The following is a 26390-nucleotide window of genomic DNA, read 5'->3' on the forward strand; positions in this document are numbered from 1 at the left end:
ATAAGCCTTTCTCCGTGCACTCACAAGGGCATAGAAGTAACAGCTGAAAGCAGCCTTTTGAGACGCAAAACCTCAATGACTTTCATCGATCTAGCCTCGCACGCAACGACTAAAATGAAGACAGCGTCGTCTGCAAGGAAGCAGCCAGAGCCAAAAGCTTGCCATCGGTGGTTCTCGGAGTCAATCAGCGAGGCAAATTATGGATGAACCTCCTTTCAAAACTTCCCAAGTGCCCAGGAATCGCAAGGTCCACGTCAGGAGCAAAGTATGGCTTGGAGGGGCTTCGGTTCTCATCAGCAAGAGCACAATCACTACAAATGCTTCAAAGCTTCTATTTAGTTAACTTATGGATGGATGGAAGCACACGAAGAGAAGCGGAAATCGTGGACGGAGGGAGTGATCTAGGGAAGAAGGCATTGATTACGAGACGAAAAAATAATTGTGCCTAGTGAACAACAAAAGTACTCGAGCACATAACACAACGGAAGCTCTCAATCACAGCAGCAACAATAAGAAGGGCGATGATGGTGCATGCGCAGAAGCATTCGGATCGATTTCACTCCTCACCTTTGCAGTCAGAGTTCGCCTCATCATGGTAGAACTCATACACCTCTTCCGAAAAGTCTATCACGATCGAAATAATATACGATTTAGAATGAAATTGAAGTTCAAAACACAAAGGGAAGGAAGTTACGAATCAACGCAGTAGTCACCTCCTCGGAATGCAGAGCTCTCAATATCCATCGTCTCGTTGGAGACACCCATTGCAAAAAAGGCAGCACATAGAGAAAACACGCTCGTCCTTCATCTTTATCCTGTTCCTCCAGCGCTATATTTAGACAGAGTAAACGATGCTCTGTGTCATGCCCTTCGAAACGAACTTCCACTTCCGAATTGGCATCCCAAAATTGGTGTGGCAAAGTCATATGGCATTCTCATGCCCCATCTCTTCCTAACCTCAGTGACACTTGCAAAGCCACACGTCCTTGCTATGCAGCGACTCACAGTACCGCCAATCACAAACTAGGAGTTCCAGCCAATGGGAAATAAAAGTGCGAAAATTTGTTCAAAATTAATTTTGGTTTTCCTTAGCAATAGCGCCTTTACAATAGCCTACCCCATCGAGGGCAAGCCAAAAATTTGCAAGTGCTCTAGAAAAACCTTCAGAATTTTGGAAGCTCAAGTTTTTGTGATTTATTTGAGGACACGGATTAGGACTTGTATACTAACATTAGATTAGGATTAGGACTTGTATTAACATTAGATTAGGACTTGTATTAACATTAGTCTGCCGGGAACCTCGTGCTTTTCTTGTTTTCCCAAAGGTAATTTACAGTGTACAGTGTGCAATTGGGTCTCTTTACAGAAGGCATTTCAGGGTGGAGATCGATCTCTTAGAGACGTCTTTCTCTGCTATTGCTCAAGAATCGACATCCCTCAGCCAATTCGTTGCCCAGGTTTCTCTACCAAGTCTCTTGATCTGATGCTAACCTTCTTGTTGCTTTCAAGATTCCCGATTTTTGGGATGCTCGATGATTGCTCTGTAGCTTGCAGTCGTCGTTAATTCTCTGTTTGTGTCGAGCCCGATGAGCTCCTCTCACCATAGTTTCCTTCGGCAGGGAATCGCCCGACTTCTTGGATGATCCTAGATGGCAGACTGCCCGCCTTATTTTGGTGGTTGTTTCCACTCTTGCAAGCTTGCTGGGTTGGCGCTTCTGCTTGCAGCTGCTATTATATTGCAGATACTGGTTCGCAGTCTTACTCATAAAATTTCCCACTAAATGAAGAATCATTTTCGTTGTGTCTACAGGAGCTTCTTCGTCCTTGTAAATTAATAGTTTTTTAATCTCTCAAGCAAGCTGACTACCGTGAAGCTGGCAGAAGACTTAAGATGTAGATCTGAACAGGCGTTTCAATCCTTTTAACTGACCACTTCTAATGCGTTGATAGAATTATTGCAGGCATGCGCACTTTACCATAACTGGTGGCCCATGTTGACTGGTATGCCATCCGCATGGAATTATCTGCAGCTCATTTGGAATGTGTTGCGAATTTCTTTGTTGAACATGGTCAACTTATGAACACACTTCATCGTTTTGATACAGTGATTATGTACGTTCTGTTACCCATGCCTTTTTTGTTCTTCAGAGGTGGTTCTACAGACATATTGAGTTCTGACTCGGGAGAGTATGTTTCTACGAGCTATCTTGCCATTGGTGTTCTTCTATGTTGTTTTGGTTTCCAATCTGATTATCGTCAGCAGTCTTGACTTGTTCAGAGGATCTTTTGTATTGCATAGCGTGTTGATGATTCTCTTGCATGATGACAGCTGGGCAGATGCTGCAAAGTTTCTGACTGGATTTTCTGCAATTGGAAGTATTGCTATCCCATCGATCTTGTACCATGCCCAGCTCATCAGGGCAGCTGCAATGTGCTTGGCCTTTGCATCTTTCTTTGTTCTTGTTTTGACTATATTTCTTTTTTATCAGACACTAAAAGGAGATGATGACTGGTAATTTTATCACTTCTCATGATTTTGCCAGTATCATGATCCAAATTAACAAATATGCTCAAGCAAGAGTCTGTGGTGAGAATTGCCTAGCGGTTTGAGTCAGGGGGCAACCTGAAAAAGTTTTGTGTGCAGCAATCACAACCCAAAAAGTTGGGTCATTCTTTGATTTACTAAAATTCTTTTGGCAATCAGGGTTATGAATCTTTGTTATGCTCCTATGGGATATGTTTATTCAAGCTTTGAAAACAATGCTTACTTCCTCTGATACATATACATGTATTCATTCTGATTTCCACCTACACCTAGCAGCTACGTGAGGTTATATGAAGAATACTAAGTGTATGTTTAAAGTCTCATGATTTCTTGTGATTTTACAACTTACATGGTAAGCATGGACATGATGGCATGGTTTGCGTGATACTCAGGGCATGCCACGTATGTGAGTGCCCCTAGTATCATGCCATGTCCTGTCGTTTCATTTCAGGTTTACATTAGAATGTGGGATTGACCAGGCTCTGGACACAATGATTGTGATTGTGGTTGAGTGACATTGTCATGTGCGCGGAGGCTACCTTCGATAGAAAAAGACAATGCCTCTTTTTTTCTTTATCTTTTTTTTTTGGGGAGAAGAAGGGGGGGGGACGGGGTAATTCCAAGAGCAAGTTGATGGTTGGACCAGTAGTTTGTGTCCAGCTTAGCTCTTGAGTGGTTGGTGTTTGTGTTTTTTGGGAAGTCATGTTTTGCCTGGTGGATCACAGGAAGCTTCTGATTTGCCATGTTGTGAAATGAGGCCATATAAAGCTGCGCGCACTGAGGCAGAGACCTTTTCCTGCACAGCTGCCATTGTCGCCAAGGTGCCCTTGATGTTGCAGGTTCAAGCACCTAAGATGCCCTTTGTTTTGACTGTCTGTAAATCGTGCCATCTTTGAAGACACTTGCCCTTGCTGACTTGTATTGCTCCTCAACTTTCTTTTCCTATCAATACTCGTTTTCTATGTGAAGGATTCTTTCTGTAGAAGATGTTACATGTCTCATACATGACAACCACATGCTGATCGGACTTCCTGGGTGGCCTGATAAGCGGTTGTGTAGCCTTGGTGCTTTCATGTGCTCATATGGGATGCTTACATCAGTGAAATGCTAGGATTTTGAAATGTCTGTGCTAAATGATGGTTGCTTAATGGGATAGTTCAAATATTGCATTTTGAAATGTCTGTGCTAATTGATAGTTGCTTAATGGGATAGTTCAAATATTGCATTTGTGTTCATATGCTTACCTGGAAATAGAATACCGTCTCTTACCCTTGAGTAAGTCCCCCTACTCAATGAAAAGTTAGCTTTAGTGGATGTGAAAGGTGACAAAATTAAGGCAAGGTACGGGGGGAGGACAAAATACCTCTTGCCTCTCCTGTCATGTCCCTTCCCCTCAGCCTCTGCTGTCGGCTTTACTTGTTGCTCATTCATCCATCTTCTCCCATTGGTGCTCCCCACTTCTGAGCCTCTGCAGCTCAGCAACCAATCCCCCCCCACCCCCCTGCCCGCAGGCGAGCCTTTCCTCCTAGGCTTTAAGATTTGTGTTTTTAAGTAGAGCGATTAAGATCGTCTTGCGTTGAAAGTGAAGAAAGAGAAATGATGACAATTGAATAGCTTTCAAGTGTCCTGCTTGTAGAGAATAATAAAAGGCAGCTCTTTATTGTCTGAGTCAATGTTTTCATGATCCATAATGTGTAGCAATTTGATTATAGAACAATGAGCAAATGCATGTGAGCAGAACTGTTTTTGGGAAAATGTGGGAGGGGTAAACCAATAAGCTGTCTACCCCCAAGGCATGCCTGAATGTGAGGCGGAAAGGGTGCAAGCCGATGAGGTTGGGATAGGGTTTTGGACTTGTTTACACATGATCTTGAAAAACAATGTTTTTTGGGAAGTAAGGTCAAGATATGTTGCCTCACTATGAATGGCATTTTATGCTTTAGATTGTTGTGTTAGTATTTTTTAACAATTCATACATCAACATTATGCATTCATCATAATGTAAAAAGAATAAGACATACATTGGATGAGAGAAGGTGCTTTTATTAAAAGTGATTAGTATGTTGGTTTATGTTTGACCTTTGTTAACCCTCGAAACGGGTTAGAGAAATTTATATTTGGCGTATCTATCTATTTGAGGCTTATTTGACATGCACCCATGAATACCTCTAAGATAAGTAATATTGTAAATCTACAAGCCATTTTAGCTAAAGTATAACTGGTGATCAATTGTCACCGGTGAGCAATGGTCGCTAGTGTTAGGAGATGTGTTTTTGTGTCTATTTGCATTACCCTACTCCAATGTCTATGATGTTACTCTTGGAAGTCGTTCTTGGGTGCAAGTGGACAAGGGGTGACTTGACAGAACCTCATATGATGCACACTTTCAAATTAATCATGAAATGAACAACAGAAGAGGTTTCAGAATCAACTAGTCATCAAAATGAATAAGAGCCTGCTTAGTGAATGCTCCATGTGTACCCCACTCAAACACAAAACACTAACTTATAGGCTACCAAGTCTCCATCACCAACCCAAAATCCTATCCAAGATCTACATCCTCCAACCAACTTGATATTCAAATCCCAACACTACCACTCAACATGAAACTAGAGGAGCATCGCCAAATGATATATGAAATGAGAGAAGCCTTTATCTACAGGGTTATTACAAGGTTTTGAATGTACTATAAGACATGGTATTAATTGGACACACTACATTACATAAGGAGAGTAGTGTATTGATTGAGGAAGATGACTCTATGAAGTTGCTTGACCTCCTCAAACTCCATATACCTTAGACCTTGGCCATCCTCATATAATGACCAAGTGATTTGTACTTGGATATAATCGGCTAAGATTCGGCTTCCATGAACATGCTTGGGTTTCTCAGCATACCGTACCTCCTTTTGTGAAAAAGCACATAGCTCTAAACGAGGACACAATCCAACGCTATAAGCACACATCAAAGAGAAGATGAGAGAGATCACATACATACCAAATGTACACTCTCACATAACCAAAAAGATGAAGATGATACACAATATACGGAACACTAGGTGGATTGCCCTAAGTCCATAAGGACTATTCACACAAGGCCTTGGGATCCCTCCAGAGAACTCTATGGTCCTAACTATCTACCCATCTATACCTCATAAGAACATATATTCAACCATATATACATAGGTGAGACCAGCCCAATGACCCATATACTTCAACTCCAAGGTCCACATCCATCCATTTTGGCATTCAGAAGGCATCAATTTTTGGGGGAGCATAACTTTTTGCTCAAGACCCCAAATCCAAGGCAATTCTGGGTCATCAGAAATTCCATGGGCAAATTTCGTGTGCCTGTGTTTGATGGAAACAACTTCCACATCTGGAAATGTTGCATAAAGAATCTGTTTGCCAGAAGGAAGTTGTGGATATTTGTTTATGGCAAAGTGACAACTCTAGGGGAGAATGCACGCAAGCACAAAGGATGCCTATGATGAGTTGAATCCAAAGTAATGGATATTTTTACAATATGCCTAAAGAACACATTGTTTGCCCAAGTGATGCATTTGATTAGGCATTTGAGGTGTGGACAATGTTGACGTCCATTTATAAGGTCAAGCATTGGTCACACGCCTGAATTTGAAGACACAGTTGGCAAATCTTCATATCAAAGAAGGTGATGCCTTGCTGGAACATCTGAACAAGATGAAGCTTCTCAAGGACAGACTGACTAAGGATGGCTTTGATATGGATGATGTGGAGTCGGTGGAAAGGATACTAAAGAGTTTACTCCTATCCTTTGAGAGCCTCAAGGTGGTAGTGAGACACGGCTATCAAGTCAGATGAAAAGGATTGAGGGATAACCATGTTGAAGGTGCACTGGTGGCAAATATGTGCAATATGAAATTCAAAGGAAAGAAGCCTAAGAGGAATGCATAGCGGGGTGAAAGTTAAAAGTCCAAGCCTAGACATCACAAGAAGAATCAAAGCGAACAAAGATAGCAGTCTTTGGTAAGCAGAAGGCCTATGCAAAGAGCAAAGTAAAATGCTATGAATGTGACAAGTTGGGTCACATTGCAAGAGAATGCCATAGCAAGCAAAAGGCCAGACCTAGGAACAATGGTAACAAAACAAGGAGGGCACATGATGCAATAGAAGTTGTTTATGCTTCCAATGGGTCAAAAAGGGGTAATGCCTAAAGAAGAATGTGTTGTGCAAGGAAAAGGATGCCGATTGTCACAGACAGGTTGTGCAACGATGTATATGCCAAGGGCATCAAATTATGCGCACCATTGAGTGAATTAAAGAAAATTGATCGACATGTGTAAATATTGGATTTAGATGCATCACAACAACATATGTGTTGCTGATGTGATTGGTTCATCTAGGAGATAATCATCCACTTCTAGCCAAAGGAATTGGTGATGTACTAGTTTAGCTTCCAAATGTGAAGAAAAAGTTCATTTTTGATGTTCTTTATGTGCCAAGACTTGCCATGATTTTACTGTCAGTTATCCAATGTGCTAATTAGAAGATTAGAACGCTCTTGACCCCCATGAGAGTATCAAGTTGACTATAGAGTTCTATTGGCGTTTGTTCTAGGTAGAGGAGAAGTCCCCCTAGTGATCTTATCGTCAGAGAGATTGTCTAGAAGCACATTCCACCTGTGGTATCGTAGAGCATGGGCAGACAACTAGATCTTCCTTTCAAAGATTAGGAGATCTTTGAGGCTCTTAGGGTCCTACCACTATAGAAGTGCCCCAAAGAGGATGCCTTTACACCAACTTTCTTCAAGTGCTTCTAGGAGCACACCTACACTCCTCTTTGAATAGCTTTCCAGGAGATCTTCGATATAGGCTTGCATCCTCTGTCTTTAAGTAGATGGTGGATTTGTTTGATCTCAAAGGGGGGAGATTGAGTGGACCTTTGGCAATGGAGGCCGATCACCCAGTTGGACATAGCCTACAAGATCTTGGCTAAGGTCTTGAGTCTACAACTAGGGTCTCATTTGGTGGACATCATTCATGATAGTCAGACAGGGTCGTCCAAAAATGTGGCATCTTGGACAACATTTTCACTTTTTTGGGAGGCTTTAGAATAGGTCCAAGAGGAGTCACACCCTCTCGCTATCCTACTCCTAGATTTCAATGAGAAGGCATACGACGGGGTGGACTGGCCCTTCCTAGAGGGCACTATGCATCGGTTAGACTTCTCTTAGAGGTGGATTAGGGGGTTCTCATCCCTTTACGTAGGTAGCTCGAGTCAGATGCTTATTGATTGTCATATAGGCAAGGCCTTCTCTCTCTCTCTCTCTCTCTCTCTCTCTCTCTCTCTCTCTCTCTCTCTCTCTCTCTCTCTCTCTCTCTAGCCCAATCCTTTCCCTTTTTGTGGTAGAGGCTTTGGGTTATTTTTTACAGTGATAGGCCAGGGACCTTACAGGGATGAGATTCCCAATCTAGTAGGAGGAGGAGTTGCTGCATTTAGAGTCTACAAACAATAATACTATAAGTGGAGGGCTCCGTAGAGGCTAGAGGCGGTAAGGAGGGCTTCGTAGATGCTGGAGGTGGTTAGGAGGGCTCTAGCCACACATCTAGAGCTAGGATTAATTGGGCCAAATCAGTGGGTTTCCTTACAGCATTGAGAAGGTCCAGGAATTATGAGATTGGGAGGTAGCCCTTGGTTTCAAATGGATTTCATGCTCATTTCATGGGGACAAACAATGAGATATTTGGGTTGCTAGGTGGGCATAGACATCACAACGGAGCAACATACATATATAATTTGAGTATGGTGCAAGATTCTCTATTAGAGCTCGACCAGACTCTCTTCAGCTGGGAGGGCATTAGTGGTGAACTAGATACTTCTCACCATAGCTTGGTACATCGCATCTTGTTGGTGATTTCACATGGGCTATATGTGGTAGCTAAGGCACCTAGAACAAAACTTCCTTTGGGCAAGCTCGGATGGTACCCAAAACACTCGAGCCAGGGTGGCATGGCAGACTATGATTTTGCCACAATCCCAGGGAGGCCTCAACATCATTGATCTTGAGATGCAGAATAGAGCTCTCCTAGGCAAGCTACTAGTGAGAGGTCTCATCTAGGATTTGAGCCCTAGAAGCCTTGGAAGCCCTTGATGCAGCGCGATCTTCCCAAGAACACCCCTTGCATAGGTGGTCAGTTGCATATCTTTTCAACTGTGCCTCTCATAGGGAAGGGATCCCCCTTAATAAGAAGCCTTCTTATAGTCTAAAAGCACTTGTTGCTTGGTGTTATTTGGGCCACTCCCACTTGCAGGGAGGAGTTCGATAGGCAACCACTCATGTGTCACCTAGAGGTTCAAGATTCAAAGGGACGCATGCTTGGGCAACATACACATATCGCTTGGGCACAATGGGATAGTGGCCCTGCATGATCCTTTGGGACCTAGAGGCAACTTCTAATGGAGGATAAGGACAGGGATCAAGTACTCTTGCACATGAGAGGAGCGAAAGCCAAGGCAAGAGAGATAGATGTAACAATCTTGGAATCATGGTGGCAGGGACTTAGCACCACTTGGACATTAAATTGCTGGTCTGGGAAGTTCGCTCAAATGGGAGTGCCTCTCAGGGTATAGTTCCTTAAGCAGACTCTAGGGTGCTTTCACTGCTATAGGTACTATAGGGTAGGCTAGGCAATCCTTCTGACTACAAAGCTAGAGGGAGATTGTGGCACAAGGAGGCTTTGGATGGGCTTGCCTAGCAGAGGATTAGGGTCATGGGTCGATTGGGAAAGATTTGGTGTATCAATCTAGATTCAGTTCTTTTGGACTAAGAGGGAGTCTTTATGAGGGGCACGCTCTTAGGGATGTCTAGTGGGATGTAGGATAGTGGTTTTTGGCCTGCTTGAGTAGGGCACATAAACAAGGTGGAGGAGGTTCCCTTATTCTCATATATGACCCTGATCAGACGATGCTTGCATGGAACCCCTTGAGGGAGCACCACTAGGTTAAGCAAGAGGTCCCCAAAGAGATCATACCCCGATTTTGGTCACACCTTTGGTCCAGCCTGTGACCATGGAAGATTTCCTATTTCTTTATGATGATAGCACATGCAGGCCCATTGCCCCCTCATTGGACTAGGTGCAATTGTATGGCAGATGCCATTGTTGCACTGATGGAGTTACTGAGGTGATTCCTCACTGCCTTTGGGGATGCCTCGTAGTGCACAGGACCTAGTCAACAGCTTTGAGAATCATAGTGAGCACCCAATCGATGGAGCTTGACTTCATGTGGGGGATGGTTGCATGGCTCACAAAGGGGGGGTGTGCTTGGAGGCAGTAGCATGGACCCCCTCAAGGGAGCACCCCACGGGGTTAAGCAAGAGGTCCCCAAAGAATATGTACCCCACTTCTGGTCACGCTAGGTTGCGACCATGCATGATTTCCTATTTCTTCTGGATGATAGCACTTAGAGGCTTGCCCATTGCCCCCTCATTGAACTAGATGTGGGTGGATGGAAGATGTCAGTGATACATTGATGGAGTGATTGAGACGACTCCTCACTGTCTTTGGGGATGCCTAGCAGTGTAGAGGACTTGGTCAATAGCTTTGAGAATTGTAGTGAGCACCTAACGGATGGAGCACGACTTCATGTGGGGGATGGTTGCTAGGCTCATAGAGGGAGAGCATGAATTTTTTATCAACCCTAGCGATCCAAGCTTTCAGATTCATAGCCAAACAATGGCCAAGATAGAGGCCCATGTGGCAATACCTCCGAGACGTGGTCACCCTGCTCTCTTAATAGAGGATAATGTGTGCATGGCACATTTGGGTTGCCCATTGCAATTTGGTGATGGGAGGCCAATAGATTACTCTGATGGCCACTCTTATCGCCATTCGGTAGGACATCATCTACATTCTGCAACCTATTTGGGAGCATAAATTGTCTGCCAAAAGGCAAGAGCATTTTGGCATGCATTTTTTTTCTGAGAAAATTACTTCATTAAGTATGAATGAAAACACATGAGAGCAAGCTCAAAATGCGGGAGTACATCATGCAATGCATGAGGAAAAAAACAACTCAAAAAGAGCTAATAAAAAACCAAGGCAAAGGCTAAAGATGCCACCTCAACCCTGAGGGAGACTTAGAGAAAAAAGGAGATCCTCTCCAAACTCTGAAAAAGTAACTCTCTTAGTAGTGGCTGATCTCGAGGATCCCTACATGCTCACCCATATGATCATCAGAGTGTGTACTGTGTCAGTCCAAATACTGGCCATAGCCTGGGAAGGGTGAACCTGGATACCCTCCATCACCTCTGTACACCTGGCTCTCCAAATATGCAAAGCTTCAATGCTAGCCATAATCTCCCAAGAAGTGTCTACTGAGGCATGAGTAGCTCTAAAAGGAGTGAAGGGAACATCCTAGAGGGAACAAGACTCCACTAAGTGTCACTATACAATGAGAGCTGGATCTAAATCATGTCCCTCAAGAAACACCTAAGGGCTAGTAAGTGATAACCAAGCTATTGAACCCTAGGTCATATAGAAAGGTGTTGTATGAGAGATAATAAAAATCCTAGCAACACCTTTCCAGATCGTCCTCGCCTGTCTGCACTCCCAAAGGCAATGCTGTACTAACTCAACTACAATGTGGCAATGAGGACAAGTAGGGTCAGCCCCGAACCTGGATCTCCACAAGTCCACTGCAATCCCTCCATGAATAGAAATCCAAAAGAAAAGATTGATCTTTCTATTCCTAAGGTATTTCCACAGCCCATGCCAAAAGTTTTTGCACACAATTGCGAAAACTTGAAAACTATCTCGATGAGGTGCTCTGGAGGGCCTCCAACCTCTACTACTGAGCTAAAATCTTCGGGCATTTCTGATTGTATAGCGAAAGAAGGGGAAGCTCTTCTCTAGGTGGCCCTCATCAATCCATCCCACTCCCCTAGGTCCCACTACAAGAACCTAATAGGGTAACCGCCATATAACCAACATTTTTTGCATTTTCTGTGAAGAGAGTGGGAGAGAAGTAAGGAGACTCACTTGCAGCTTTCTCACATACACAATGGGGGAATACACACAAAAGGTGGAGCCTGAAAATAGTTTTCCTCTTCTTAGTTGCGAAAGCCAAAAGAACTCTCTCTAAGTACAAAAGGAATAGGTGAACCCTATATGTGGGTCTCAAACCAAACTCAGCTAACCTAGGTGGCATGCTAACTGAGCCACTAACTAGAATACATAAATATAGCTGTCATCCAGCTATTATTCATGGGTGGTGTACCAACCATATCTGCAGCTAACAAGTCGGTGATATAAATGCACAACGGTCACCCTGGCATATCACAAGTGGAGCTCGATATCTCAACACTCCCCCTCGAGCTCAATCCCAATTCCTGCACACCAAGTAGGTCTCTGAACTTGCGCAGCTTCTCTGTGCCTAATGCCTTTGTGAATATGTCAGCTACCTAATCCTCTATGCTGACATAAACTAGATCAATAAAACCTACTAGAACCTTCTCCCCCACATAGTGATAATGCACCTCAATGTGCTTTGTTCTAGCATGATAGATTGGGTTATTTGCCAAGTCTATACTGCTCATGTTGTCATAATAAATGACAACTAGCCCATCTGTAGACTAATGCATATCATAAAGTAGCATACGCAACCAAGTTACCTCACATGCAACCATTGCTGCACCCCTGTACTTAGCCTCTGTGCTCGACAAGGCAACTGTAGGCTATTTCTTGTTGCTCCAAGTGACTGCAGCACTCCCAAAAGAGAACACATATCCACTAGTAGATCGTCTATCAGAAATACTACCAGCCCAATCAGCAGTGTGTATCCATGCAATTGTATCTGAACCGTAGTCTCATAAAATAGTCCATACTGCAATGTGGACTTCACGTACCTCAGTATGCATCTAGCCGCATCCAAATGCGATTTCCTTGGAGCCTGCATAAAATGACTTACCAACCCAATAGCATAGCTCAAATCTGGCTTGGTAATAGCCATATAAATCAAACTTCCTACTATGCGTCTGTACATAGTAGGGTCTTCTAGAAGCTCACCTGCATCTATGCTCAACTTCACATTTTGCTCCAAAGGAGCTGAAATAGTCTTATAGCCTGTCATCCCATATTTGGACAGCATGTCCAATCCATACTGCCTCTGCAAGAGCCATATCCCACTTGTGGATCTAATCACCTCAATGCCCCAGAAGTAATGCAGCTCTCCCAAATCCTTCATCTCAAATTTTTGCTTCAATGCATTTTCACATGAAGGATATCTTCATCACTATCACCTGTGATGATCAAATCATCAACATAAATGACAAGCAGCATAATGCCTTTCTCTGTTTTTCTCACATAAAGTGAGAAATCTGCCTTGGAAATCTGAAAGTCAATAGTGACAAGATACTGTTCTATCTTGTTAGACCATGCTCTGGGTGCTTGCTTCAAGCCATACAAGGCTTTCTTCAACCTGCAAACAAACTCAGGATGAACAGCATGGACATAACCTGGTGGCTGCTCCATATAGACCTCTTCTTGCAAATCACAATGCAAGAAGGCATTCTTTACATCCATCTGATGTAAAGACCATCCCTTTGATGCAACCATAGCAATGACTGCTCTTACAGTTGCCATCCTTGCAACCGGACTGAATGTTTCTTCATAATCAATGCCATATGTCTGTGCATACCCCTTGACAACTAATCTTGCCTTGTATCTGTTCACCGAACCATCTGCATTGTGCTTCACCTTATAAACCCACTTGCAGCCAATTGCATTCTTGTCTTTAGGCAAAGGCACCAATTTCCATGTAGCATTTGCTTCCAAGGCATCCATTTCTTCATCCATGGCTTTCTCCCATTTTTCTTTTCCCATGGCTTGCTCAAAAGAAGTGGGTTCTGGTTCATGTATGACTTTGACCATATAGGAATAGTGAATGGCTGTAAATCCATCATATTTCAGCCTATCTACAGGATAACTCTGGTAGACCTGCGCAAAATAGGCTCACTACTAGGTGCTCTCAAAACATCCTAACTCATCATCAAGGCTCTGTTCTGAGCCACATGATATGCCAAGGTGACCGTTGTGCGTTTATGTCATCGACTTGTTAGCTGCACATGCGGTTGGTACACTGCCCATGAATAATAGCTGTTGGATGACAGCTATCTTTATGTACTCTAGTTATGGGATACCTTCCGTACAGCTATCAGTAACTCTGCACCTGGTGGAATAATTTCTCATTTGCAATTTGCGTCTCCAGATTCTGAATCTGCATCTGATTCATGGTCCTGCTGTGAATTCTGTGCAACATCACCATTTTGTCATCTACATCATCAATCACATTTATTGGTTTATATCAGCTGCTCATCTCATCAAAAACAACATCTTTCCTTACTGTAAACTTACAAGTAGAAGGGTTATAGCATCTATACCCTTTCTGCTACAGATGATAACCAATAAAGATGCACTTCTCAGCTTTTGGATCCAACTTGGATCTCAACTCATGCATCAAATTATTTCAAGGTGATTTAGTGATATGAAATCAAATATTTCATTGACATAGCCAACTTAAAGGTGGCTCCAAAGGCAAGATAAACAAAGAAAATGAAAACTTACAAGGTGACGTTGTGGAAGATCAAAGTCTTTTGGATTAAATTAAAAATTATATTGGCTTTCACAACTAAGAAGAGGAAAACTATTTTCAGCCTCCACCTTTTGTGTGTATTCACCCATTGTGTATGTGACAAGCTACAAGTGAGACTCCTTACTTCTCTCCCACTTTCTTCACATGGAATCAGAGCTCGGTTCGTGGTAAGGAGCTCAAGAAAGCAAACCAAGTTCGTGGTGTCTTGGTAAGAGGATCAGTGTTGCTTTCTTTTTTCGAGTTTGGGAGCAAATCTCTATAGGTAGCACAGCCGAAAAGTGCAAGAGTGCACTGTCTCAGATTGGGAAGCCCTTGGTGACATTATTTTTTTGATTCGAGGCCATTTCGAGGCCCGTTTTGGTGGTGGAAGTTTTCCGCAAGCACTCAGATAAGTGCCCTGTTTTTGCTGTGCGACCACTGTTCTGCAGGTCTGTGAAAAGTTGCCGTAGAAATTGCATCGTATGCCTATGCGCAGAGATATTGGGAGTGACATAATCATTCTTATTGCCTCTTGATGCAAAATCATCACTAGGAAGTGACTGTGGTCAAATACCACTTTCGTCAGTTTTGTAGATTTGTCCTTGTGAGGTAGAAGTTGTGTTTTTTGCAGTGATAGAATATTTTTGCAGTGTTATGTAATGGCGTCTGATGCTCTTTCACAGATAGTCACTGAAAATCTTGACAAGAACAACTTCCAAGCATGGAAGTTTAGAATGACGAATTTCCTTAAGGGAAAAGGCTATTGGGAGTTCATTACTAGAGCTAAACAAGAACTAGTTATTCCTAATGTTCCCAATCAACAGGAGTTGTAGGCATTTATCTGCAAGTCCATTAGTTGTGGGGTATGACTGCATGAATATTGCTACTTTATGCCATGCCCCTACTCTCTTTAAGTACAAAAGGAATAGGTGAACCCTATATGTGGGTCTCAAACCAAACTCAGCTATCACGGTCATCATCACATCCATGGCCATGATCATCCTCCATACGCTCCATATTAGTAAATGTACTATACATCACTTTGGAACGTGGCATAATAGGTATGACATGCCACCATCTATTATTATCCACCATTGGTTGATAGACAACCTAATTCAAACACAAATACAATCATGTTATTTTTCTTGCATCAAATATTTAAAAGCGAGTATTTTTATATGTATGCACAGTACCTGTTCACATTGTTGCGGTAGTACTAGTGTGTCCTTCCTACTTTGTCAAAACTTTGTGGAGTCAATAGTTACAAAGCCACTTGCATGGCGTTTGATTGTTGCCTTAGGGCCTCTTTCCACCATGTCCTTAAACCCCTTTACATCCAAAACATACACAAAGAAGCGTCGAAAGTCAAGCATAATAATATCTTGGATTATGCCACAATAATCATCCATGGCTCCATTGGCTCCCTCAAAGCTAGCAATGATGCCGCAGTCTTTTGTGTTTCTCTTATCATCAATCTGTTGTGTTCGAAAATGCTTGCCCTCACACCATATAGCATTGAACATAGTGCGCTACACCAAGAAAAAATCAATTAAATAAGCAATCTAAATTATTGAAAGCTCATAACTTATGCATAATATTCTATATACCGACCTTGCTCATGCATCCCCAAGCATACTCCCATTCTTCCATTGTGATATGCATCCCCTCGTCTTTCTCTGCTTTCTCCATTTCATCAAGTAGCCAATCCACATGAATATCCTTTGGAAGTGCTCTTAGATACTGAGGATATGGCACACGAGATCTGTGGTGTGTACGAAAGAGGGCCCTTTCTTCTTGTCTTCTTGCCTTTGCATCCTCGTATCTTGTCACCCATCTTTTCATCACATCACTATTAAGCACGCAAAAGAGGTTGATACTATTATGCAACTCCGTGTCTATTACTTTGTTGCGTCCTTTGCCTTGAGGCACAATAGAGGTCATCCTTAGGTCTTCATCATCTCTCCATAGTCGTGGGAGAGAGCCTGCACGTGAAGACCATAAATGAGGAAAAGCATTCGAGTAATTGACCCACTAGCATAATTCACCATGTTTGCAAAATAGACTTTAAAGCTTACTTGAGTAATGCATTCAAACTTGCATTGCTCCATCCATAGATGGTTTGCAAGTTTAGTAACTCAAGGGAAGCACGTAGAACAGAGAATGTGCACCCCTCAAATAGTGGAGTCGATGCTGCAGTAAAAAGATCATCCTACTCCATGCTATCATCCTCCCTTGATGGACATATAAATCCCGCACCATATCATCAAACACCTCCTCCTCCACGGCTTCATGAGGTAATGGCGGAGGGCTACTATCACCATCACTCCATGCATCCGTAACGGTCCCTCCTGAAGATCCCACCTCATATCGCTGACGCTTCGCCTCCTCACGGCGAGCATAGGGCAACATATGCGGGTGTGGCACTGCATCCTGTATCAAATTAAAACGGGATCATAACTCAAACATATGAACACCCATAGGTATCTCAATCAACCTTAACTTACAAACCCTTACCCTGTTTACGGTCACATCCCATTCTCCATACTTTGAGATATGATTGAGTGTAATCCTGCATGCAGGATACATGTTTCCTCGACATCGATAACACAGACATTTGATCTTTTGCTCCAACCACATTTCACGATGGTGGATACAGAGGGATTCATCCTCACTGGAGCTACTTGTTGAAGATGAAGACATCCTACAAACAAACAACCCACCAAATTTGCTCTTCTTCAAATGTTTAATTTAAACTCTGTGGCACGTCTAAAAGCGCGTCTACAGTCGCATCTAAAGGCGCATCTAAAGGCACATCTACTCTGTGTATTTAGACGCGCTATCGATGCACCATTAGACGCGATTATAGACGCGGCTTTTAAACCTACTTTTAGCGTGCTCGCTTTGCTTTTCTTCACATTACTTATACTTGCGCGTCTAGCCTGTTTGCAGACACAGAAAAACACGCCTATAGACGCGCTATTAGACACGATTATAGATGTACTAATCAAACGCGTCTATAGACACGCTCTGACAGTAAGCCTCTTTTCCCTTCCCCTTTCTTCTCAGCTCATCAGTAATAGATTTTTTTCCTTTTTCAATTCAACATGTGGCCAGGAAGTGCTTCCAGCTCACCTGATCCCCAGGATTCTATTTGGAAGGACTTATATAACCTTTTAGGGCACCCTCCTAGTCCTGCGGAGTTATACGGGTATATGATGGGTACTTTAAACACTCCCCAAGAGTCGGCACTACAGACTCCAAACCACCCCACACCACCTGAGATCACCCCAGCGGAGTCAGCATAGCCGTCTTATGCCCCTTCCCCCATACCGTCTTATACCCCTTCCCCCATGCCGTCTTATGTCCCTTCTGCCATCCCGTCTTATGCCCCTTCCCCCATGCCGTCAGGAGGTCCTTCTGTCTCGCAGAGCTGTCGACGTACTCCTGTGCCATCGAGACTCGGTTCTCCAGCTACAAGTGGTCAGCGTAGTCCCGTGGAGTCTCCAGCTACGAGTGGCCAGCGTACGAGCTCGACACGACAGGGTAGCAGGCGTAGTAGCAAGGAGAGCGGTGGGGGATGCATGGCACAGTGCTTTGGGCCATGTGGCGGTGGGGAGGATGATGATTCAGATGATTTAGACGTGCCTCCGAGTGATGGTACGATATTCTATGACCTCACTCAGACAGGAGGCATCTTGATGGATGCGTGGGGGAAGGACATCATGGCCTTCATGTGCTCTGTAATTGCTAACAATTACAGAGATTGCTTTATCCACTTCAAAGACCAGCCAAAGAGGTTGGCTAATGAGACCCTCGCTGCAGTTCGCTCTAGGTATCCTAACCCCCCCAATCGCCAGTTCACAGAGAAATGGGCCAAGTCAAAGATTGTTACGATACTTGGCAATAAAAGATCTTCGCTTAAGAGGCAGGCACTAGCGGAGCTTGCCAAGCTTGAGGGAGGTCAACCACCAAGGAGCCCGCCCCACACCGCTCACAAGTGTGAGTGGAAGAAATCAATGAAGTCAGCGAGGGAGGACCCCAGTCTGCAGCACGTGGAGGCACGGAGGATCCAGATGGAGGAATATGGAAGCGCGCATTTTGGAGCAGGGGGTGTTGAATCATGGGAGGCCCAATTTGTAAGTATCGATCTCAAATTATATTGCTTATGTAGTTTATTAGGAGGTTGTTTCTTTGTGCTAATCCCTCCACAAAGTGTGTCGTCTTGCAGCTTGAGATCGTGGGCAGATACCCTACTCCTGTGGAGACAGCCTACCACCGCCACCATCGCAGAGGAGATACATGGAGGCACTTCTATGATGACGGGTTGATTATTGAGGAGCAGTATACCCGGGCTACTAGAGCGGCCCCTGAGGTATTTGAAAGTAATTAAATAATGCCGAAATTATAAGTAAAGATTTGATTTTTCATACATTGATATATGTTGTCCCTTGTTTACAGGCCCGTGCACAAGATGATGAGAAAGACGAGGAAGGAGGCGCAGAAGGGAACGCAGAAGGGAGCGTGGAAGGGAGCGAGGACCTAGAGAACATAGATTAGTCGTAGAAGTAGTGCTAGCTACTCTTTTTTGTACTTAAAGCCACTAGCTTGGCTTCATGCCTCTTGTATATACACTCCTCTTATTTTTTGTACTTGAAGCCACATGACGTGGCTTAGCTTCCTTATTTTTTGTACTTGAAGCCACATGACGTGGCTTAGCTTCATGCTATATGTATATACAAGCACTTTTTGAGCTTTCAATTTTATTGCGTTTTGGAGTTGTAATGTTTTATTTGGAATTGTAATTAAAATGCGGTTGGCTATAAGAATTGAATTACACAATGTGGATATGGGATTCTTGTAACTATATAGCATACACAACATACATAGCATTCTGTAAATTTTATATTTAAAAAAATAAAGCACGTATATCAGTGCATCTATAAATGCGTTTATAAGCACGTCTGTCTATTTGACCAGCGTCTATTTTTGCATTTATAAACGCGTTTATAAGCGCATCTATTTAAGCATCTAAGTGCGCGTCTATACACGCATGTGTCTGATATATAGACGCGCTGATAGACGTGGGTCTCCAGACGCGAAAATAGACGTGCCCGCAAGTTTTTTATTTAGTTCAGTAAACGCGTCTATGTGCACGTCTATGGGTGCTTTGTCTTGTTGTGTACAAAAGTGATGGGCCTTGAACTAGCAAAACATTGACTACATTCCTTTTTGGTTTTGCATGTCCACTTATTAGTTTTCTCTGATTATTATACTTTCACTAACAATTGAAACAATATTTACAATCCATTCTTGTCTTATTGTCTAGATCAAGTGTCCACAAGAGTATGGTGCTTGAAACTTCCATTAGAACAACTTTCAACTCCAAGACAGCTCTACAATTTAATAAGGTAGCTAAAATTTTGGTTTGAATCTTATTATACATTGAATGAACCATTATGGCTCGTATGTTGCATAGATGCAATTATTACAACAAAGTGTTTTACTCATTATTCTTATTCATTTAATATTCTTGTCTTAGGAGAGCCACCATTTTGATCATGAAAATATAATAATCTCTATGTCCATATCATGTCATGGAATTGCATGAGATAATCCATTGCATGTTTTATTCATCATGTCTCCTTACTGAAATATTTATCCATTCTAATCATTGTAGTTACAACTTCTTATTAAGACATAGTACACATGTAGGTGGATTTTACTACCAACTGATGAGTCATCATTGGGGAATGAGGTCTCCCTAAAAAAACCTAGATGAACTTTGTCCGATGCTAGTGTGTTACCTGGGAAGGAGATGAGTGAAGTAGGTGGGCTGGAGGTGACTGTGAAAAATGTGGAGTTGGCTAAGGCAAGAGCTCGTGCCAAGCTAGGGTTCTTGTGAGGGAGAAGTCTAATCGAGTGAGTGTTCACTAATGCTTGTCATGATGTGCACCATAGTATGCTAAGGTGCTTGCAAAAAAAATGCAGAGTGGTTCTCCCCTTAGGTTAAAAATGTAGAGTTGTTCTCCCCTCTACCTGAGGAGGAAGAGAAAAGTATTCTCCAAGCTAAGGTGGTCAGGAGGGTGAAGGAGTTGGAGCACAAAATGCGGCTCAAGGGGAGGAAAGGCACAGGACAAGTCTGTGAACTCTAGGTGGAGGACATTACCCCGGAGTTCGAACGTCTCTCCAAAGATATGCTTTATCTTTTCTTTAGAGGATGTACCCCCCTCGATGGATGAGCTCGAACACTTTATGTCCTACGACTGCGAATTACAAAATACCAGCTATGCAGGCCATTTCCTTGGAAAAGGCTTCTTTTTTTGGTCTAGTGCATCTTTGAAGGCATCCAAAATGAGCTGTTGGGGCACTCATTGCTCTTCTCTAGAGCCTTGGTGTTGGTGGTGCTACGAGTCTTAAGCTGAGTGCAGACTACTTATTACTACATGACTGCCCAATGTGGATTGAATTTCCATACATCCCACCATGGTTGGATGATAAGGTTGGCAGACTGGCGTTGACCCTGGGAAAGGTGCTGCACCTCAACTTGCTTGCCAACAAAAAGGAAGAGAGCGTGGATATTATGGGATAGGAAATCCTGAATTTCATCGATATCAAGTTCCTTGACGATCCAGTGATTGCACTCTAGGTCAAGTTCAACACATTTCCCGATGCATTTCATGTAGGCAAATGTTTTGGGCACTTCGTGAGAAACTGTCTACTCATCAAGGCCGCGAGGAACTTTGGAGGGTGGTGGGATGGAAAGAAAAGGCAAGGTGACCAACCAAAGCCATGAAGACCTACTAATCGACTAGTATGCAAAAGGCCTCCCAGCTCACTCCTAGCTCAAGCGGGCATGTCAAAAGATGATGGTCGAAGTGTTGGTCTTAAGACGCAGGCATTGTGGATGCAGAGCTACATTCTCGTGAGAAAGGACATACAAAAAATCTTTTCGAGAAAAGTGCTCCAATACATCAACACAGTCTTTCAAAACATATCAAAGAGGTAGCCATGGGAGGTGAGGATAATAGGTTCAGTTCTTAACAAAACCAACATGAAAAAATCATCCATCCTCCACTAGCTTTTCAGCCTCATTTCGACCAATGGATGAGTCTATTTCGACCAGTGGCTCTTGCTACTTCAGCTCATGGTGGCTGATCTTTGTCGCCATCTTCTTTTCCTCCTTCCAACAAAACTGCTGCTCTTTTGGCCTCTTTCACATTTTGTAGTAGCTCTAGCTGCTTCTTCCACAATAGGCACTTACTTTTTTGGTGTCCCTCCTTCCCATAGAAGAAACACTCTGTAATGGGGTTCGTTGGCCTTTCACCTTAATAGGCCCTTCTTGGCTCCTGTTCCACTTTGTGGATGTCCACCGTTCTCTTTTTTTTGTTGTACAAATAGTCTTCGATGTCGTGGGTCAAGTTGTTGCAGATTTCCCACCATTGGCCAACCAACACTTGTATGACCTTAGATTTTGCATTTGTGGCACTAGGGCTCACCCTTCTCTGGGTTTCCTTGGATGCCCACTTCTTTTAGGAGTTTTTTGGTTTTCTTTTTGGGGTACCACCTCTTGTTCTTCTCTTCTTCATCTTTGCTCTTAACTTCTTGAACGGGTGGCTTCTTTTTCTTTCGAGATTCCATGTTTCTCTTTTCTAATGCAATCATGCCTCATTGGAAAAATTATCTCCATCTTGTGCAACTTCGTTCCCAAGGCAAGTCCACTCAACAACCATGACCTTAACATTGTCTTGTCTTGTGCATTGGTATGTTGGTTGGTTTGTTTCCAAGGCAAGGCCACTCAACAACCATGACCTTGACACTATCTTGTCTTGCCTGTTGGTAAGTTGGTTGGTCAACACCCTCATCTTGGCTACAAAGTCATACACCGTTTTGATTTTCGCGTGGTCGATATTGTTAAGCTTTACCAATACGTCTTCCTCATTGGATACATGCTAAAACCTCTTCAGAGACATAGCCTTCAACTCATCCCATGTGGTGAAGTGCCCATCGAAAATTCTTGGTCATACTATTCGATGGCCTTGCAGGTGAACGTGTACAATAAGTACTCCTGAGTGATCGCAAAAGTTCTTAAGAAATTTTGAACATGAGAATGGAGATGCTCTCCCTCGCTCCCTTTTAAGTTTGGAAACTTGATCCTTACTATCGACTCCTCGGTGTGAGCTGTTTGGTGACGTTGAGAATCAGTCCCCTCTCTCATCTCGCTTGGATCGATTGCCACCACTACCTTCCTCTTTGTTTCCGTCACATCTTCCCTTCCGTCTTTCATCTTGGTATTCTTCTCCTATCTCCTTGTTGTTGTTGTAGGCGTACCTCCACCGACTTCTTGCTCTTGCGTTTGGTCTCCATTAGCTTTTCTAGTGCACTCAAATTATACTCCCTAGTAGGACCACCAAATGTTAATGCCAAAATGCTAACTCCGAACTCCTAACATTACTACGCATTATCAAGTCAATTGGTTGTCCCATGAGCCCTTTGTTCGTCTAGGTGGCAGCACGGTTGCCTTTTCCAGATAATCAGAGAGGTGACTGAATGCGAGACAAATGGTGAAAACATGCTGCTATGTTGAGTATTAAATAGTGAAGAAGGAAAGATAGAGAAATGGTGCAAAGATGGACGTTTGCTTAAGGAAATGGGGATCCAAATGTCTAGATACAATAGCACACTGCCTACCCTCACACACATCAAAGAGAGGGAGTTACCAAGTCTCATAAAAAAATCAATCTCAATTTTCTTTGTTAGTAATTTTCATTTTTTTTGGGAAGAATTCAAGCATAGATTATGTATTCAAAAGAAAATCTTATATGAAAGTATATGTTTGTACAAGGTGTAACTAACTTAGCAAAACTAGCCTTTTCTTACATTTGTTTAAGATGACAAGAATACAACAATAATTGAGTATTGCACCAATTATTACTTTCAGATGATCCACAACCATGTAAAATTTGACACATCAATGCAACGAGCAATGAGAGCATACATACACTAGTTTTAACCAAAAACAAAAAACTCATAAAGGAGGTTGTACGATGAGAGTGCACATAAACTCATTTTAAGAAAATAAAACTCAACATGAAGGTTACATCTCAAAGCAAAGCAATGTATTCATTAAAAAAAGGGGTCGCGAGACTAGCATAAGAAATTCAATGAAGCTTAATGAAAGTCACGAATTGCAGACAAATTCCTTTTAAAACTTTGCGAAATGCTTACTGCGATACATCATAAGGGGGTGTGTGGTTTTAAAACACGAGTTGATTGGCGATGTGGTGCAACTAAATCTAACCTACAAAACGCACAACGCTCTAATCCCAAGGATTTGAAAACCATGCCTGAGCATGGCTGAATGCAATTGGGCAGCGCAGGCACAACTAGTTGTGTTCTTTCCTTTTAATAAATTATAATCTTTGTGTGAAAAAAAAGGCTTTTAAAAAAAAAAGAACAAAAATTTTATTAAGAATTCTAAGAGTGGAGAACTATGCTAAACTCATACGTGAGGGCCACCTCTTCTCTCTCTCTCTCTCTCTCTCTCCAATCTCTCTCGTTTGCTTTAGTTTAATTGATTAAACTAAGTTAATTTTTCCAAACCTCATTTTACCGGACTATTTAAATCCCTAGCTACCATCATACGCCAGCCACCCTAAGGGAGGGGCCACATTGTCCTTAGCACACTTCATTCTGTCTTATGACGATAGTGGAGGATGGTTTAGCTGTAGATGATTAGACACACACTACAATCTCTCTCTCTCACACTACAATCTCTCTCTCTCTCTCTTTTGCTTGTTCAATTCTCTCTCTATCTCTCTCACACACACACACACACTACATTCTCTTTGTAAAAATATCTCTCTCTCTCTCTCTCTCGCGCTCGCTCGCTCAATTCTAATGTCTTTACAGAGCTGCCTACGCTATCAACATAGAGTATGAGTGCTTACAAATACGACGGGCTGGCTGCGAAGTACGTCGCCCAGCTATGGAGGTTACAGGCCGCATGCAAAGAATGACTCATAAGCCCTCGTCTCTTCAGCTACGTTCTAAATAGTTCCTCTAGGTCCAAGAAACCTTCCTCGTCGTTCGGGGCCTCGCTGGTTGAAGGCCGGTTTCGCGTTGTCGAAAACTGCGATTCGCTCGAATCCGTCGACGCCCAGGTAAGACGGTGAGGAGCTCCTTGCGAAGAAGAATCCGTAATCTCTTCAGCTAGGGGCGCAATGGGGAGCCGATTGTCATTCGACGTGGAGGGATGATTGTCAATGCGAAAGTTCGACGGACTGGCGTGAATTCTGTCATATCTTGCGCCCTCAGCTAAAGCGGCTCGCTGAATGGCCTTGGGCGACAACCCCGGATAACGGGCTGCAGCTGGGATCTGAGGCGGGGAGTCTGGGAAATTGAGCTGAGCAGAAGGTCCTCTAAGGTAAACGAGGGCAGTATCGTAAGCACGAGCAGCAGCCTCGGGCTTGTGATAGGAGCCCAACCAGATACGAGACCGCTTATGGGGCTCTCGAATTTCGGAAACCCATTTCCCCCAAGAACGCTGGCGAACTCCACGGTACCCGGGTCTAAGACTAGAGGCGTTCACCTTTGAGGGCCTTGCACCCTCGGAAATGTTCATTGGCAGCGTTGATTGACCACTAAATTTAGGCTTTCACGTCAAATCGAAAAGCGAGTGTAGAGCAAAATTCAAACAGGAAGAGTCTGCACTCTACGTGCGTGATTGGAAACAATCATGGTTTACCAATATGGTCCGAATTTGAAGATCTCTTGGCGGTTAAAGAGGCGTGAGACTTTCTATCTCAGCTAGCAATAAAGAACATGGCGACTCGCGAGTGCTTTCGAGACGCTTCGCACACGTATTTCCGTGATACCCACGTCAACCGCCTTACCGGCCAACTGCTCGCTATCATGGAAGGAGGCGTACCTCAACGTGGCACTGTGTTATAGATTACATAGAACTCTACGGCGAGCCTATCGATAAATCTTTAATTTGCTTGTATTAATCACGTGCGTAATTCCAGTTACATCATCGATGAGCCGAAATTCGAATCCCCGTCCAGAAGTTGTACGATGAGAACCACCGCCTAAGTTTTAAATCCCTCTATCTTCGAAATTACATTCTGATTAACGTAGACTGATGCACAATTCCGTCACAAGCTGTGCAATGCGAACCACCGCCTAAGTTTTAAATCCCTCTAGAAATACTGAACACATCGGTTCGAAAAAGACTGAAGTTACATTCTAATTAAAGTGGAGCTTAGTAGACGTGATGCAAGTGCACAAGATACATACTATTGTTCCACCCAACTCGTGCTTATTCTAATTAATAATGTTTCTTCCCGATTGATTGAGCATAGTTGAAGTAACACTTGCATGATCGTCAAAGATTGACGAATATCCCATGGGTAAATTCCATTACGAAGCAATGAAATATGTCTAAAAAGCTCAATCAAACCTGAGATCAGTCCTTTACTCAACCACATACAAGCCAAAAGAGCAATTAGAAAACGCGAGAAGACATATCTAATTTTGGTGAATACGGTAAGAGCTACTTAGCCAAACACTAAGCCTACACACCAAAAGTTTCTTTCTCAATTTTCTGATTGTTTCTTAGAGGATTTACTACCTGGACTACCATGTTCTCGACCTGAAGATCATAGGATAGAAATTTTACCGGGCAATACTCCACCTTGCAAAGCTCCTTATAGAGTCAATCAGCTAGAACAAAAGAAAATTCAAAAGCAAGTGGAGAAACTGATAGAGAGAGGATTGATAAGACTTAGCAGTTCTCCTTATGGAGCACTTGTCCTATTAGTCAAAAAGAAAAATGGAGCCTATCGAATGTGCATAGACTATCGTGCACTAAACAAAATCACAGTGAAGAACAAATATCCAATCCCTAGGATTGATGATCTTTTGGACAAATTGAAAGGGGCCAAGGGCTTTAGTAAGATAGATCTCACATCCGGCTATCATCAAGTTTGTATGGTAGAAGAGAATATATACAAGACTGCATTTAGAACTAAAACGGGACATTATGAGTTCTTACTTATGCCTTTTGGGCTAACTAATGCTCCAGCTACTTTTAGTAGAATGATGAACCGAATCCTTCTTAAACACCAAGATTGTGTGGTAGTATTTTTTGATGATATTCTGGTGTTTAGCAAAGATGTTGAGGAGCATAAAGAACATCTGAAGCATTCCCTCCCCTTCTAATCCCTTTTCCCCACCCA

General features: G+C 43.0%; 1 protein-coding gene and 1 pseudogene across 3 annotated transcripts; one reads left to right on the forward strand and one right to left on the reverse strand.

Annotated features, from left to right (window-relative positions):
• Positions 1-1315: 1315 nt before the first annotated feature.
• LOC147905775 (vacuolar protein sorting-associated protein 55 homolog) lies at positions 1316-2811 on the forward strand. The gene is made up of 5 exons (XM_087381741.1): positions 1316-1457; positions 1620-1748; positions 1962-2001; positions 2106-2187; positions 2330-2811. The coding sequence occupies exons 2-5, from the start codon at positions 1650-1652 to the stop codon at positions 2514-2516; spliced, it is 408 nt and encodes a 135-aa protein (XP_087237867.1). The 5' UTR covers positions 1316-1457; positions 1620-1649; the 3' UTR covers positions 2517-2811.
• Positions 2812-19340: 16529 nt separating this feature from the next.
• On the reverse strand, positions 19341-24948 carry LOC147905776 (ethylene-responsive transcription factor RAP2-9 pseudogene; annotated as a pseudogene). Of its 2 annotated transcripts, XR_015540992.1 has the most exons (4): positions 24102-24948; positions 22595-22697; positions 22313-22491; positions 19341-22219 (listed from the first exon to the last, which is right to left on the reverse strand). The product of XR_015540992.1 is annotated as an ethylene-responsive transcription factor RAP2-9 pseudogene, transcript variant X1 (transcript). The 2 variants fall into 2 exon arrangements; XR_015540993.1 differs by having other exon boundaries at positions 19341-22491.
• Between the last annotated feature and the right edge of the window lie 1442 nt (positions 24949-26390).

This window comes from Dipteris shenzhenensis, chromosome 1 (genome assembly GCF_047967505.1).
Source record: "Dipteris shenzhenensis isolate YYH24624 ecotype China chromosome 1, Dip_SZ_1.0, whole genome shotgun sequence".
In the NCBI taxonomy this organism is placed as follows: domain Eukaryota; kingdom Viridiplantae; phylum Streptophyta; class Polypodiopsida; order Gleicheniales; family Dipteridaceae; genus Dipteris; species Dipteris shenzhenensis.

Excerpts from the sequence above, each read along its gene's own strand:
- LOC147905775 (XM_087381741.1), top strand. The coding sequence starts at position 1,650 with ATGGCAGACTGCCCGCCTTATTTTGGTGGTTGTTTCCACTCTTGCAAG. Across the intron at positions 2,002-2,105 it reads CTGGTGGCCCATGTTGACTG|TGATTATGTACGTTCTGTTA; the intron begins GTATGCCATCCG and ends GTTTTGATACAG. Across the intron at positions 2,188-2,329 it reads TTGAGTTCTGACTCGGGAGA|CTGGGCAGATGCTGCAAAGT; the intron begins GTATGTTTCTAC and ends GCATGATGACAG.